Raw genomic sequence first — 17,074 nt, 5'->3', positions numbered from 1 at the left:
GCGTTGGACTCTTGATTTTGGCTTAGGTCATGATCTCATGGTTCATGAGTTCGAGCCCTGCGTTGGGCTCTGGGCTGACAGTGCAGAGCCTGTTTGGGATTCTCTCTCTCCCATTTTCTCTGCCCCTCCCCTGCTTACGCTCACTGTCTCAAAATAAATAAATAATAAAAAACTTAAACAAAAATTGGTGGCAGGAGTGGCCAGACTGTTTCTGTAACATGACCTTGCCTGTGAAACCAGGCCAGAAGTTGGTTTTACCAAAGCAGGGGTCAGTGCGAGTTGAAAACAGACTTGTTCTAGAAAACTCTCTGGGCATGTGTAGGAATGAGTAAGTTCAAAATAGGTTGCTCTCACATCCAGTTCTCACAGCATCAGATAATTCCAGAATGCCTACTGGACAGCCACAATTCCTGTTTATAATCTGGTAGTGGAATACAGACATTAAAGAAACAAATGTTTGATTAAAGTTACTGGAGGGAAAACAGAGTACACAATCAGAGTACAGTATAGAGGTGATTTGCAGGGACATCCTTCCATCTTTAGGCCTCCCTTACTGTGAACTTCATACAGGGCAACACAATTTTCTCACAGAGGATCTATCCAATATATATATATATATATATATACATATATATATATATATTTTTTTTTTTAATTTTATTTATTTATTTTTTGAGAGAGAGACAGAGAGCAAGCTGGGGAGGGGCAGAGAGAGAGGGAGACACAGAATCCAAAGCAGGCTCCAGGCTCTGAGCTGTCAGCACAGAGCCCGACGCAGGACTCGAACTCACGAACTGTAAGATCATGACCTGAGCTGAAGTCGGATGCCCAACTGACTGAGCCACCCAGGCACCCATATCCAATATATTTTTAAAGCTACATTTCAGAAAAAAGAGAGAGACAAGCCAGGACTTGTCTTAGACTCTTAACTACAGAGAACAAAGTAATAGTTACCAGAGGGGAGGGGGGTCAGGAGTGGGTGAAATAGGTGGTGGGGATCAAGGAGTGCACTTGTGATGAGCAGTGTGTGCTGTATTGAATTGCTGACTCACTATATTGTACATTTAAAACTAACATAACACTGTATGTTAATATACTGGAATTAAAATGAAATAAACAGGTATATTTTATACAACTATATGACTAAACATTTGGAAAATAGAGAATAAAACTACCCATAGACCACTACTCTAACCATACCATACAAATTCCCTCTTCAGTTTTTATTGTATAATCTGTAATAGATATTTGTGGTGTACTAGGTACAATGCACTCTGCTAAGCATCTTCTGTGTATGATCTTATTTAATTCTCATAACAATCCTATAATGTAGATATTATTCCCTTGATTTCATAGAGAAGGAAACTGAGGTTCAGAGAGGTCACACAGCTAGTAACAACTGGATTCAAACAAGTCTTTATGACCATTAATCTTATGTACTTAAAATCATAATGCTCAATAAATTTGTCATAATCTTTCCACTTAATATTACAGACATCATTTTTATGTTTTGCAATATGGACAGTTTAAATACTTTTTCAGGGGCGCCTGGGTGGCTCAGTCGGTTAGGCGGCCGACTTCGGCTCAGGTCATGATCTTGCAGTCCGTGAGTTCGAGCCCCGAGTCGGGCTCTGTGCTGACAGCTCAGAGCCTGGAGCCTGTTTCGGATTCTGTGTCTCCCTCTCTCTCTCTGACCCCCCTCTGTTCATGCTCTGTCTCTCCGTGTCTCAAAAATAAATAAAACGTTAAAAAAAAATAAAAAAAAAATAAATACTTTTTCAGAATTTGGGGTCATTATAAAGTCCCTGTTACCTCAAGAAGTACCTCAAATATAATTCGAATTTCTTTGAAATTTCTCCTTTCATTTACAGGCCTTCTTCTCAATTAGAATGCTTGAATTTCCCTCTCCCAGGATAATTTAGAGTTTGAAGAGGCCTCAGAAACCATGTATTCAAATTCTGTTTCCGGGGGGAACAGGTCCAAGACCAATAAGTGGAGGGCTACAGGTAACTCCCGACTATCTTAGGGCATTTTTTCTATCTTACTGGATCCAACCTAGGGTCTGAAACGGTTGTTAAAAACAACAGTAATACGTTACAATCAAGGCTGACCTATCTCCGCAGTATGCAAAGCTTTTTGACACGCATTTGTCACAAAATCCAGAGAGGGAGAGTTGGATATTTTTATTAATAAGCAGACAGACTCAGGTGAGGGGCGGAGCGAGGCCTCTCTCAGCTCTTCTCCCGCCTATATTAACAAGAAAAAAAAATGCCCGTCTCAAGCCGAACCAGTCTTTAAAAAAAAGGGAGAAAGACTTTTTAAAAAAGACAGCCGCCAGAAAACCAACTCCGCACTTCGGCGGGGACCAGGCAGGGCGAGGCCTGGCCCACTTTGAGGTGGGCGCTGGGCAGCGGCGTGCATTGCGCAGGCGTGCACCTGTACGGGTGCAGGGGCCACAGGCTCGCATTTGTCCGCCCCCGCCTCGCGCGCCCCCGCCTCTCCTGGCTTTCCATCCAGTAGGCCCCGCCTCGCCGGCTCTGCGCTGGGTCTTCTCCTGCAGTTGCCCTGTGGCTCCGTGGGCGGGTAAACTGCGTGTTGCTGCGTCATCGTCAGTGGCCGGTTTGAATGAGACTCTCGTCGCACCCGTGCTGCCGCCACTACCGCGCCTCCGCCTTGGCCGCCGCCACAGCTTCATCGCGTCCCTTTCCCTTCGACGCCCTTGCCAGGCCCAGCCTTCCTGCGCCGCCGCCGCCGCCGCCGCCCTTTGTGCCGCCATGCCGCTTTATTCAGGTGAGCTCTCTGCTCGCCCTGCGGTTCCGTTCTGTGCTAGGCCTCTGAGTAGGCCTGGCCTTCAGGCCGGGCACCCGGCTGAGAACGGGACGGGGGAGGGGATCGGGAAGGCGTGCGTCGGGGTGACTGCGGCGTGGCGATGACCCTGGCCCCTTTCTCTCTGCCCGCTATTTCTGAGCTCTGCAGCTTGAGGGACTGCTGCCCCTCCTGGCCCTGGGTGGGTGGGGGAGTGGAGATGGGGAGCGCAAGTCAGCCACTTGGAGTGGTGACTCTGCAGAATAGTTTCTGTCGCTGTCCTAGTGAACCGGGAGAGGTGAGGGTGTGTCCTGAGGCACCCGGGAGCAGGCTAGAGGTGTAGCGGGGCTTTTCTTGGGCTCATTAGTGGTAGCTGTGGAAGGGAGGGGTAAGGGTGGGATGGAAGGACCGGAGATGGAAGGTTAGCTTTCATCGTGCTTGGGGTTTCTGTCAGTAGCTTCCCATAGCTTACCCTTTGCAGCCTTTGGCTCAGGCATCCTTTTTATACCAATTTCAGTTTTATCCTGAGGCATACTGCGAACTTTTTGCTTTGCTTTCATTTCATCAGACGTTACATTGGGCTTCTGTGTCTGAAGCATAGCGTTAGCATTGAGACTTAGATGAATACAGATATCCACAGGCGTAATTTCCTTTTAAATGGCGTTTGACAGTTTTTGTTTTATTTTATTTTGCTCCAAGGTATTGGCCAGGGATCACATTTTCACTTAGTTAATGGCCCTTGCTGTTTCTTAGTCTTATTCAAAATGGCACCTGAAATGTATGTAGTGGCTTCGGTTAGCTATGGATGTGTGATTCATTGGCCATTCCTGACTTTATCATGATTCCTTTATTGAAGATTCAGCATTTTCAAAGAATGGTATGAAACAAAGGAATAATGTTTAATCTCGAGGTTGATTCTTGATGTTCTAGAATCTTGAATGCTTTAATGATTGCTCTATGTCTTTCTAAAGCCATGATTAACAGTAGAATGGTACTTGAAATATTCTATTTATGCAATGGAGAACTGAGGGGTTATCAATTAAGTAATGGCAATAAATACCAGTGTATGCTAATATGTAAACACACTACCAACATCTCTCTGTTTCCCTCAAAAATACTTAATATTTACCAAACTTTCTATCTTAAACATTAAGTTCTATCTTAAGTATTTAATCATATCTTTTCCTTATTTCCAAAATGAGAGAATTGGGGTAGATTTCTAAGGTTTCTTCCTTTGACTTCTCCATTTTGAGATTCTGTATATCAGGTTCTGCAAAAACCTCTATATTAAAATGAGAACGTTTTAAGTACCATTTCATAAGTTTTAGTAAAAAATTAAATATCCAGATTGGTATATGGGTAAGGATAAGTGCCATAAAAATTAATATGTATACCTGGCACAAAGCTACTGTTTTTATAACGTTGCTTTGTTTCAATCTTCAACATAATCCTGTGATACTGGTAGGATTCTCTTTGATGGGTGAGCAAAAAATTAAAGTAACTTGTTCGTGGTGACACAGCTAAGTCAATTTCAGATGGGTTCTTTATTATTTCTTAAATTTTTTTTTTTAATATTTATTTTTGAGAGAGAGATACACACACACACACACACACACACACACACACACACACACACACACACGGCATGAGCGGGGGAGGGGCAGAGAGTGAGGGAGACACAGAATCTGAAGAAGGCTGCAGGCTCTGAGCTGTCAGCACAGAGCCAGACATGGGGCTTGAGCTCACAAACCGTGAGATCATGACCTGAGCCAAGTCGCACGCTCAACCAACTGAGCCACCCAGGTGCCCCTCTTCTTCATTATTTCTAACACTGTTTTGGTTTTGTCCTGTTTTTTTCTTGTGCTATTGTTCTATGTTCCTTGCTTATTTCAAGATTACAGTTGTGCCCTCTTCAAACCCATTTCCCCACCTGCTGCTAGAGTGATAACAATGTTCAAAATAGACTGAAGTGGCCTTTAAAAAAAACCTTTCAGGAATTTTACATTTCTATAACATAAAGCCCAACGCCTGTATGTTTTAGCATGACTTATTTATCTTTCTTGACTTGATCCTTGGCCAGTTTCCAGTTCCAGCTTCTTACCCCTCTGGGAATTACTTAAATCTCAGAACACATAATGCAGTTTTATGCTTTTGATGTTTTTCTTATCTTTTCCAGGAATGCTTGTTATCCAGACACTTTGGATATATATCTAATTTTTTCTTTGAGACTCAACTCAAAGTTGATAGCCAAAGGCACCCCTATAACTATTAGTTAAACATCTGACTCTTGATTTCAGCTCAGGTCATGATCTCATGGCTTATGAGATCAAGTCCCTCATTGGGCTCTGTGCAGCTGGCGTGGAGGCTGCTTGGGATTCTCGCCCTCTCTGTCTGCCCCTCCCCGGCTTGAGTGTGTGCTGTCTCTCAAAAATAAATAAATAAACATGTTAAAAAAAAAAAGTTGTGGGCACCTGGGTGGCTCAGTCGGTTGAGCATCCGACTTCAGCTCAGGTCATGATCTCGCACTCTGTGAGTTTGAGTCCCGTGTAGGGCTCTGTGCTGACAGCTCAGAGCCTGGAGCCTGCTTTGGAGTCTGTGTCTCCCTCTCTCTCTGCCCTTCCCCTGCTCATGCTCTGTCTCTCCCTGTCTCAAAAATAAACATTAAAAAAAAAAAAAAAAGTTGATAGTTGTAACTAAAAATTATCACTTTTTCCAGGAAATTGTTCTTCACTCATGAAGCTTTCCTTTGTGATCTTGGAGCATTTATAATATTTATATGGTATTGTTAATTATTTTAACTTTTTCTCCTCCAGTCTCTCTTCTTACTAGATTCAAGGTTCATAGAGTCTCCCCAATACTTGTTACTGGGCTTATTGAATGAATGCTAAACACATTAATTGAATTGGTGAAAGAATTGGGATTTATAGTAAGGATTAGTTCATATTTTGGTCTTACAGGAAAACAGACAACTATTGTGAGATTTTCATTTGAATAGGTGTGAAGTTTTCAGTGGAAACCAACTATTACTTCTTCTTATGTATTTTAATTTTTTTAATGTTTATTAATTTTTGACAGAGACAGAGCGTGAGTGGGGGAAGGGTAGAGAGAAAGAGGGAGACACAGAATCCGAAGCAGGCTCCAGGCTCTGAGCTGCCAGCACAGAGCCTGATGTGGGGCTCTGAGCTGCCAGCACAGAGCCTGATGTGGGGCTCAAACTCTGGGACCGTGAGATCATGACCCAAGCCAAAGTCAGACGCCTAACCGACTGAGCCACCCAGGCGCCCCTCTTTTTATGTATTTTAAAAGTTAGCTCTTTTTTGAGGCAGATTGAAATTTTTTTATCATATGATAAATATATGTAACATAAAATACTATTTTAAAAAATGTTTATTAAACATTTTTTTTTTACCATTTTAATTTATTTTTGAGAGCTAGAGACAGAATGTGAGTGGGGTAGGGGCAGAGAGAGAGGGAGACCACAGAATCCGAAGCAGGCTCCAGGCTCTGAGCTGTGAGCACAGAGCCCGATGTGGTGCCAGAACCCACAAACCATGAGATCATGACCTGAGCTGAAGTCAGACGCCCTACTGACTGAGCCACCCAGGCACCCCTAAAAAATATTTATTTTTGGGAGAGAAGAGTGTGTGCACATGCACAACGTTGGGGGGAGAGGTGGGGACAGAGGATCCAAAGCAGGCTCTGCACTGACAGTATAGAGCCTGATGCAGGGCTTGAACTCACAAACCATGAGATCTTGACCTGAGCCCAAGTCGGACACTTAAGCGACTGAGCCACCCAGGTGCCCCTATTTTAACCATTTTTAAGTGTACCTTTTTTTTTTTTGTCATTAAGTACATTCATGTTGTTGTGTGACTATCATCACCGTCTACCTTCAGAACTTTTTCATGTTCCTAGACTGAAACTCTGTACCTTTTAAAAATAACTCTGCATTTCCCCTCACCCACAACTCCTGGCAGCCTCCATTCTACTTTCTGTCTCTATGAATTTGACTACTGTAGGTACCTTACATAAGGGAAATCATAGTATTTGTCCTTTTGTATCTGGCTTATTTTGCTTAGTGTATCATCCATGTTGTATAGCAGGTGTAAGAATTTGATTACTTTTAATTTTTTTTATCTTAGAGTACGTGCATAGACAAGGTGGGGAGAGGGGTAGAGGGACAGAGAAAAAAGAATCATAGGTAGGCTCCACGCTCAGCATGGAGCCTGATCTGGGGCTCAGTCCTATGACCCTGGGATATGATTTGAGCCTAAATCAAGGGTCACATGCTCAACTGACTGAGTCACCTAGGCACCCCTGAATTTCATTACTTTTTAAAGCTGAATACTGTCCATTGTATGTCTGTACCGTATTTTGTTCATCTGTTGATGGACACTTGGATTGCTCACATCTTTTAGGTTATTCAGAATAATGTGCTGTAAACACTGGGTGTACAAATATTCATTTGAGTCCTTGCTTCACACTTTTGGGTATATATTTAGAAATGGAATTGCTGGATCACATGGTAAGTTTAATTTTTTAAAGACCCCCCATACCTTTTCCACAGTGGCTGTACTGTATTTTATATTCCCATCAGGAATATAAAGGGTTCCAGTTTATTTACATCCTCAGCAGCACTTGGTATTTTCTTTCTCTTCTTCTTTTTTAATAGCCATCCAAATGATTAAAGTAGGATTTTTTAATAATTGTATCTTTGGATTTTTCTTAATATTTGACCACTTCTGGCTTAGGAACCACACCTTTCAATTCTCCCATGGAGCTTTTCTTATAATCCAGAATCTGTATTCCTTGACCTGTTTTAAATATGCTTTATTTTTACAAGCATTTTTTTCTTCTCTCAAATTATCTTTCTAAACTTTATTTTTCTATTCCAGTTGTATGTACTAATTTTAATAGTTGCTTAGTTAAACATATTTTGAAGTCCTTGAACCTCATTGTGGGAAGTATTTCAGTGTGATCATATTTTGCTGAGATTATTAGGGTAGGATTCAGAAGACTTGAATATTTACTATTTTGTGATGTTAGTGAATCAGTCATGTTCAGACCCCATTTCTGTGTCAAGTAAGAAGTTGGGTTAGATTCATTTAAATTTTATTCAGGACCTACTGCATTCACATCATTCCTGATAAGGTAGGCATTGTGAGCATATTAAGAGGAATGACAGGCTAGTTCTTGAAAGCCAAACTAATAGGTTCCCTGGGGATCTTCTAAATCTAAAGTCCTGTTATTTTATAAATTTAAAAAGTAAATTATGGTTTTATTTCCAGTTACTGTGAAATGGGGAAAGGAGAAGTTTGAAGGTGTAGAATTGAACACTGATGAACCTCCAATGGTGTTCAAGGCTCAGCTTTTTGCACTGACTGGAGTCCAGCCGGCCAGACAGAAAGTTATGGTGAAAGGAGGAACGTTGAAGGTAAAGTCCAAATTTTCATTATATGATATTATATAATGACTGCAAAGACCAGAAAATGCAGCAGTTGAGGTATTTTATTTGGTGAGAGTATATAGTCTATGAGATTAAAGTGGTTTTATTCATGTTAGTGTAGGAAAGAACATTAAAGCATCATCAAAATTTTTATTTTAAAATGCATTGTATCAGTGAATACTCCTGGGGGGTCAGAGGAGTGTGGAACTTTCCATGTATCTCTGTTTGGATTTTTTTCCTGTGAGGGTGTGTTAAAAGTATTTTGTTTAGACAAATACAAAAATCTGTGTATATATCCTTAGTAATTTCCTGTTATAGGAGTGGAGAAAATTTTATCTCTGTTAGAAATATGGAAGTTGCTTAAAAGGAAAAGACCACAGAAAGTATTTTTGTACATACATTCAAATGTTGTAAATCAAAGTATTACAACATCTTTACCAAAGCCCCAGTTCTGGAATACTGGAAAACTGTTAATTTTTTATTTTGGCCTGTTTTGCATTCTACTCATTAAAAAGGAGCTCCTATCACTTAAGAGTAATTACTATCTAACACCTACTTGGTGACAAAAAATTTTGCTTAAAAAGAGCAGGGAACATAATTTTCCTTTGGAATGATCACATTGACTACAATTATGAGTTTAAGCTTACTGGCATCATTGGTGATGGGCCACAAAAAGATGCAAGTATTATTGTTTGTAATACTATGTAGGTATAGTTTTAAAAAGGTACTATCCTCAAGAGTTAGGTATGAAATACTGAAGAGCTGTAGGTAACTATAGAGATAGGGCTTGGTTGCCCCTGTAAGCTGGGCAGTAAGAGATGTTGGTGAAGAAAACATTGTTTTCCCTCCAAGTTACAGTATGAGCTTTTGGTCATTAGGGAGGTTGGTAACCTAATTTGTGATGAGCTGTATACTGGTGGTGTACTGTGGAGAATTACAGAAAAATGGTAATTAAATGAAACTGACTACTGATAGTTATCACTTACTGAATACTTATTCTGTTCCAGGCTTTTATTTTATTTAATTCTCACCTATATGTATTTTAAAAATGAGAATAAATGTGTTTTATAATTTCATAAATGAGAAAACTTAGCATCAGAGAGATTATTATTATTTTAAGTGTTTATTTTTGAGAGGGAAGGAGGAAGGAGCAGAAAGAGAGGGAGACAGAGGATCCAGAAGTGGGCTCTGCACTCATAGTAGAGAGCCTGATGCGGGACTCGAACTCAAACTGTGAGATCATGACCTGAGCTCATGTCCATCTTTAAAATTTTTTTTTTTTTTAATGTTTGTTTATTTTTGAGACAGAGACAGAGCATGAACGGGGGAGGGTCAGAGAGAGAGGGAGACACAGAATCTGAAGCAGGCTCCAGGCTCTGAGCTGTCAGCACAGAGCCCGACGCGGGGCTCGAACTCACGGACCGTGAGACATTGACCTGAGCCGAAGTCGGCCGCTCAACCGACTGAGCCACCCAGGCGCCCCTCATGTCCATCTTTAATAAGCTGAGCCTCCCAGGCACCCCAGTGTCGGAGAGATTTAAGTAATATATAGTAAGGCACCAGAAGATTTACAAGTCAGGCAGATCTGGGTTCATTTTCCAATTTTGTGTGAGCTCAGATAACTAAGTGATCTGAGGGAGCATATATAGTTACCATTCCTTATGATTTGTAGTAATAACCCTTAAACTGAGAAGGGCATTTAGGAAGTTACTGTTGGGCTTTAAAGCAGGGTGTCCAGAGAGCTAATTAGTGGCACCATCAAAGGGAAGCATATTGAGTGCCTGGCATCTTCAGTAAAAAGGGAAGGAGTAACATATGTGGAGTTTAAGAAACAAAATAGATGAACATAGGTGAAGGGAAGAAAAAATAAAATAATAAAAACAGAGGGAGGCAAACCATAAGAGATTCTTCACTTTAGAGAACAAACTGAGGGTTGTAGGAGGGGAGGTTCGTGGGAGGGTTGGGCTAAATGGGTAATGGGCATTAAGGAGGTGCTTGTGGTGAGCACTGGGTGTTGTATATAAATGATGAATCACTAAATTTACTCCTGAAACCAATACTACACTTTATGTTAACTAACTTGAGTTTAAATAAGTCTTGGAAGAAAAAAAAAAAAAAAAGGAAAAGTACTGAGGTTAGGCAAAATACCTGTGGGCCAATCATGGCATGAAAAAAAATATCTGGTTTTAATTGAATATATTGAGGTAAAAGTATTTAATTGCTTCATAGATGTGAAATTTAGGATTTGAAAAACATTTGTAGACACAGCAGATATTATTAAGGGTTAGTTTGCCTCTGGTAATCCTGGTATAATTTTTTCTTAATGTTTGTTTATTTTTGGGAGAGAGAGTGTGAGTGGGGGAGGTGCTGAGAGGGAGAGGGACAGAGGATCTGAAGTGGGCTCTGCACTGACAACAGAGAGCCTGATGTGGGGCTCAAACTCATGACTTGAGCCAAAGTTGGAAGTTAGACACTTAACCAACTGAGCTACCCAGGCACCCCCCTGGTATAATTTTTAATAGCACTTTGATTCCTAAGAATCTCCTACTTTTGGTAATAAATTATATAATTGTTCTAATTATGTAGATCTTATTTTATAAATTACTCTTCATTCCTGTCCTGTAAGCTAGTTATTAGCTTTGCTAGTTGTATACATGCAACAAACATGCAAAAAAATTAGTATCTGTCATCAATTAAATGTTTTTTAGTCTTTTTGGAACTGTTAGGTTTATTGTCTTTTAGATTGTGGCTTTTGTAGTTTAAGCAATTGTTAGACTTACTGGCTTTAAGACTGTGCATGTGTGCCCTTGTGTGTGAGAGTGGAGGAGGGGCAGAGAGAGAGGGAGACTGAGAATCCCAAGCAGGCTCCCACTGTCAGTGCAGAGCCCGAAGTCGGGCCCCCATCCCAGGAACTGTGAGACCATGACTTGAACTGAAATCAAGAGTTGGGATGCTCGACCCTGCCAGCCAGGTGCCACCCCCCCACCCCCAAGTATTTTTGATTATAGTAATTTTAAGTAAAATGTACATAAAGAAAAAACTGTTTTGGAGTAGCTTTTTTGTTGTTTTTTAAAGTTTATTTCTTTTGAGAGAGAGTGGGGGAGGGGCAGAGAGAGAAGAGAGAGAGAATCCCAAGTAGGTTCCACACTGTCAGTGCAGAGCCCAACATGGGGCTTTGAATCCATCAACTGTGAGATCATGACCTGAGCTGAAGTCAAGAGTCAGACACACGTAACTGACTGAGCCACCCAGGTGCCCCTGGATACCTTTAAAATTAGTTGATTATTAGAATATGTTCAATTTATACAGCCGTGGTTAAATGTTTTTTATTTGTCTTTAAAACAGGATGATGATTGGGGAAACATCAAAATAAAAAATGTAAGTATTATCATAACACTTATTATAATGCAATTTCTTAATTATTATACCAAAATACATTCTAAATGCCTTTTTCCATATATGTGTATATATATGTTCCAGCACTATCTGTTGAAAATACTTTCCTTTTCCCGTGGACTCATCTTGGAGTCTTTCTTGAAAATCACTTGGAATTTTATTTTTGGACTCCTGTGTCATTGATACATTTGATTACAACTTAGTTACTAAAATTTGTAAGTCTTGAAATGAGATTAAGTTCTCTAACCTCTGCCAGAATATTTTAGCTTCTTTGCATTTTCTTATAATTTTAGAATAAGTCTGTTAATTTTTACAAATGGACTCCTGGAATTTTGAGATTGTATTGGTTCTGTAGTTCATTTTGGGAGAATGGGCATCTTCCTATTGAGTATTAAAATGCTTAACTATGATGTACTCTATTTAGGCCTTTATATTCTCTTAGAAGAATTGTGTAGCTTCTCTGTGTAGATAGAGATCTTCATGGTTTTTGTTAGATTCTTGGAATGTAGTGTTTCTTGGCTGTTGAAAATGATATTTTAAAAAAATTTTGTTTTCTAGTTCATGGGTAGATCGGTTTATTTTTATCCTGACCTTACTAAATTCACTTAATACTTTGAGTAGTTACTTTCTAGATCCCCTTGGGGCTTTTTATGTACATGTGCATGTTTTCTGCAAATAGAGTTATTTTTACTTCTTCCTTTCCAGTCTTTAAGATTTGTTTCTTTTTATTGCCATACTTTGCTGGGCTAGGACTTCTAACACATTGTTGAATAGAAAGTGATGAAAATGGGCATCTTTGTTTTATCCTAGCTCACTCATTTCATGAAGACCTTTTAAATTATGAATGGCTGTTGAATTTTGTTAAGTGCTTTTTGTGGTTATTAAAAAGGTCATATGATTTTCCTACTTTACTCTGATAATCTGGTTAGTCTTCTTGATTTTTTAATTGTTAAACCTGGCATTCCTGGGATGTGTGGCTTTCATACTTTTTGGTGTTTGTGACCCCATTTATACTCTAATATTATTTCTAAACCCCAAAGAGTTTTGTATATGTGAGTTATATCTATTGATATATTAGAAATTAAAACTGAAATTAAACTATTTAGAAATAACAATAACAGACGCATTACATGTTAATTTTTTTTTGTAAATGTTTTCCAAAAAATACATGAAATGACTGGCAGCGTTCTATGTTTTTGCAAATCTCTTTAAAAGCTAGCTTGGGGCGCCTGGGTGGCTCAGTCGGTTAAGCGGCCGACTTCGGCTCAGGTCATGATCTCACAGTCCGTGAGTTCGAGCCCTGCGTCGGGCTCTGTGCTGACAGCTCAGAGCCTGGAGCCTGTTTCAGATTCTGTGTCTCCCTCTCTCTGACCCTCCCCTGTTCATGCTCTGTCTCTCCCTGTCTCAAAAATAAATAAAATGTTAAAAAAAAAAATTTTAAAAAAAGCTAGCTTAATTAGAAGATAATTGAACTCTCATATTTGTTTCTTCATTCAGTATGTTGTGATATGTTGTTTTGGTTGAAGTATTTATAAGAAATCTGGCCTCACATAGTCAAATAGTGGGAAAAGGGAGTGGTCTTTTAAGATAAAATCGTGAACATTCTTCTTTCCTAGTACACCAGAACTTAACATGTGATAGTTTATAATTGGTTAGTTTGTGGTAGAAACCACATCAGTGACCTTTCCAACATAAACATCTATTTGTCTGTTTTGCACTTACAGTGGATCTTAATTCTTGTGCATGATTTTGTAACATCATGTATTGGTCATTTGGAAAAGACTCGTTTCCTAAGTTTTTTAGATCTTACATATGTTAATGTATTTTAATATACAATACCAAAAAATGGCTTTCATTAATATCACCACCAACCTCAACAGTACATAGAGCTGCCAAGTACCTAGTAACAGATGTAACATTCTAATTTTCACGCAAAAGCTCTAATTTTGTCATCAACTATAGTCCGTTTTTTCCTAAGGCATCAAGCTCACTTCATTTATTTTTGAGAAAATGTTGGCTAAATAGTCAAGTATAAAAACCCATAATTTGTAGTTGTTGTAAGTAAAAATGGTATTTCATTACAAAAGCAACTACTCCAGGGGTGCCTGGGTGGCTCAGTCGGTTAACCATCCAACTTTGGCTCAGGTTATGATCTCACGGTTCATGAGTTCCAGCCCTGCATCGGGCTGTGTGCTGACAGCTCAGAGTCTAGAGCCTGCCTCGGAATCTGTGTCTCCTTCCCTCTCTGCCCCTCCTTCCCTCCTCTCTGTCTCTCTCTCTCTCTCTCTCAAAAATAAACATTAAAAAAAATTAAAAAGAAAGCAACGAACTAGTTGCTAGAACTAGTTTGCAACTCAGACATTTATGAAAGCTTATCCTGAAGAAAATAATCATACTTTGGTATGCAGATGTGTTGTTCTCATTGATTTTTTTTTTTTTTTAAACAGATTTTTTTTTTTTTTAATTTTTTTTTCAACGTTTTTTATTTATTTTTGGGACAGAGAGAGACAGAGCATGAACGGGGGAGGGGCAGAGAGAGAGGGAGACACAGAATCGGAAACAGGCTCCAGGCTCTGAGCCATCAGCCCAGAGCCCGATGCAGGGCTCGAACTCACAGACCGCGAGATCGTGACCTGGCTGAAGTCGGACGCTTAACCGACTGCGCCACCCAGGCGCCCCAGATTTTGTTTTTTAGAACAGTTTTAGGTTCATAGCAAAAACTAAGTGGAAGATACAGAGCTTTCCCACATATCCTCCTCCCTACACATGCAGAGCCTTCTCCATTACCAACATCCCCTACACATAATTTGGCACATTTGTTGTAATTGATCAACATGCATTGACACATCGTTGGTACCCAAATCCATGGTTTACATTAGGTTTCATTCTTGGTGTTGCATATCCTGTGAGTTTGGACAAATGTATAATGACATGTATTCGCTAATATGGTATCATTACAGAATAGTTTTACTGTCCCCCCCCCCCCCCCGCCCCAAATTCTGTATGCTGTGCCTGATCCCTTCTTCCCTTCAACCCTCTGATAACCACTGATATTTTCATTGTCTCATGGGTTGGCCTTTTTCCAGAATGTCCCATATTGGAATCTTACAGTATGTGGACTTTTCAGATTGACTTCTTTCACTTAGTAATCTACATTTAAGTTTCCTCCATGCCTTTTCATGGCTTTGATAGTTCAGTTCTTTTTAGCGATGAATAATAGTCCATTTTCTGGATATACCACAGTTTATTCACCTACTGAAGGAGATCTTGGTTGCCAGAAGTTAAGTTTTTATTTTTATTTTTTTTTATTGGATGCTTCCCATTCCATAGCACAGAATATGAAAAAGGAATGTACTCAAAGGTTGAGATTTAATAATCATTTTTACCAGTTCATTTCATGTCATTACTTTGATATGTGTTAAACTGTTAAAATTTTTTGCACTATTAGTGCAAGTGTCTGCACAATGAACAAGGGACAGTAACTTCCTTGGTATTATGAAAACAGCTTTGATTGTGTTGACTCTGTGAAAGAATTTTAGAGGGGTTGACAAACACTTGGAGAATGGGACAAACCCATTAAATCATGTATTTATCTCATTTATATATTGCTGGATTTTATTTTCTCATTTTAAAATTATTACTATTTTTTTAGTGTTTATTTTTGAGAGAGAGAGAGCGCAAGTGGGAGAGGAGCGGAGAGAGAGAGGGAGATACAGAACCTGAAGCAGCTCCAGCTCTGAGCTGTTAGCACAAAGCCTGACTCAGGCCTCAAACTCACAGACCACGAGATCATGACCTGAGCTGATGTTGGATGCTCAACCAACAGAGCCATCCAGGCGTCCTTCATTTTTTTAAAAAGGATATTCATATATATGTTCATGAGGAATATTAGTATTTTTATTTGGGGATGTATTCCCTCCCCTTTCTTTTCTAAATGAGTTTGTGTAAGATTAGTATAATTTCTGTAAGTACTTGATTAGAATTCATGGATAAATTATATGGACCTGGATTTTCTATGTTGGAATTTGATTAATACTCAGTTTCTTTAATAGATACAGGGTATTTAGATTTTCTCTTTTTTATGTCCATTTTGGTGATTTTTCTCTTTGAGAAAATTTGTTTAAATATATGGAATTTATTGGCATAATAGTCATTGCCAGAATAATCATTAATTATTCTTTTGTATTTATCTTTATTTGTTGATATTCCCCCTCTTCATTCCTGATACTAATGTGTCTTTGCTTTTTGGGGGGGGGGGGGTGGTTAGTGTTGCTAAGGATTTATCAGTTAATCTTTTCAATTTTTGACTCTGTTGATATATTACCTATTTTCTATTTTATTGATACCTACTTTTTAAATTATTTCCATTTTTCCTACCTTGGATTTACATTGCTTCATTTTATTGCTTTTTAAGGTGTGTGCTTAAATCATGGACTTTTTTTGGGGCACCGGGGTGGCTCAGTCGGTTAAGCGTCCGACTTCGGCTCAGGTCATGATCTCACGGTCCGTGGGTTCGAGCCCCGCATCAGGCTCTGTGCTGACAGCTCAGAGCCTGGAGCCTGTTTCAGATTCTGTGTCTCCTTCTCTCTGTGACCCTCCCCCGTTCATGCTCTGTCTTTCTCTGTCTCAAAAATAAATAAACGTTAAAAAAAAAATTTTTTTTTTTAAATCATGGACTTTTTTTATATCTTCTTTGTTCATGTAGACACTTAAAATTATTTATCTTTAATTGCTTGTGGTTGTATCCACAATTTTTGATATACTATGTTTTTATTATGCAGTTAAATATTTTCTTCTGTTTTTTTTGACTGATAGATTGTTTAGAACTATGTTGTTTCATCTCCAGTTATTTGGGCCTTTTTCTAGTATGTTTGTGTTATTCATTTCTAATTTGATTCTGTTACAGTCCCATAACATACCAATATTATTTCGGTCCTCTGAAATTCATTGACCCTTGTTGTATGGGCTGTGTATGGCCCAGAAAGCCTACAATATTTATTGTATAGCCCTTAATAGGAAAAGTTTGCTGCCTCTTAGTATAAAGAGTCCTAAGATGATGTTTTTGAACTGCTGCTCTAGGGTTTATATTACATATCTTTAGCTTATCTGCCTTAAATAACAAATGACTTCAAGTATAATGTAAGATTTTTCAGATAGTATACTTCCATTTTTCTGGTCTTTGCTGCTATTGTCATACAATTTATTTCTACATGTTAGAAATCTTATACTTGATTCCTATTTTTGCTTTAAATAGTTATTTAAAGAGGTTAAAAATGTATAAAAGTCATATTTACCATTTTTGTCATTCTTCCCCTTGGATCCAAATATAGATTTCCAGCAGATACCATTTTCTCCTGCCTGAAGAACCTCTACATTTCTTGCAGAGCATATCTATGAATTTTTCTCATAGCTCATTTTGTTTTTCTG

General features: G+C 39.1%; 1 protein-coding gene across 1 annotated transcript in view; it reads left to right on the top strand.

The window, feature by feature from the left end:
* Nucleotides 1-2,569: 2,569 nt before the first annotated feature.
* The window catches only part of USP14 (ubiquitin specific peptidase 14), a 49,921-nt gene continuing 35,416 nt past the window's right edge, over nucleotides 2,570-17,074 (top strand). The window contains exons 1-3 of the mRNA XM_007075943.2: nucleotides 2,570-2,790; nucleotides 8,094-8,239; nucleotides 11,597-11,629. Of these exons, the coding sequence (XP_007076005.2) occupies nucleotides 2,775-2,790; nucleotides 8,094-8,239; nucleotides 11,597-11,629 (195 nt within the window). The 5' untranslated portion in view covers nucleotides 2,570-2,774. The remainder of the gene's footprint in view (nucleotides 2,791-8,093; nucleotides 8,240-11,596; nucleotides 11,630-17,074) is intronic.

Source organism: Panthera tigris, chromosome D3 (assembly GCF_018350195.1).
Source record: "Panthera tigris isolate Pti1 chromosome D3, P.tigris_Pti1_mat1.1, whole genome shotgun sequence".
Classification (NCBI taxonomy): Eukaryota; Metazoa; Chordata; class Mammalia; order Carnivora; family Felidae; genus Panthera; species Panthera tigris.
Note: the sequence above shows the minus strand (reverse complement) of the source record. Positions and strands in the feature narration are given on the sequence as shown.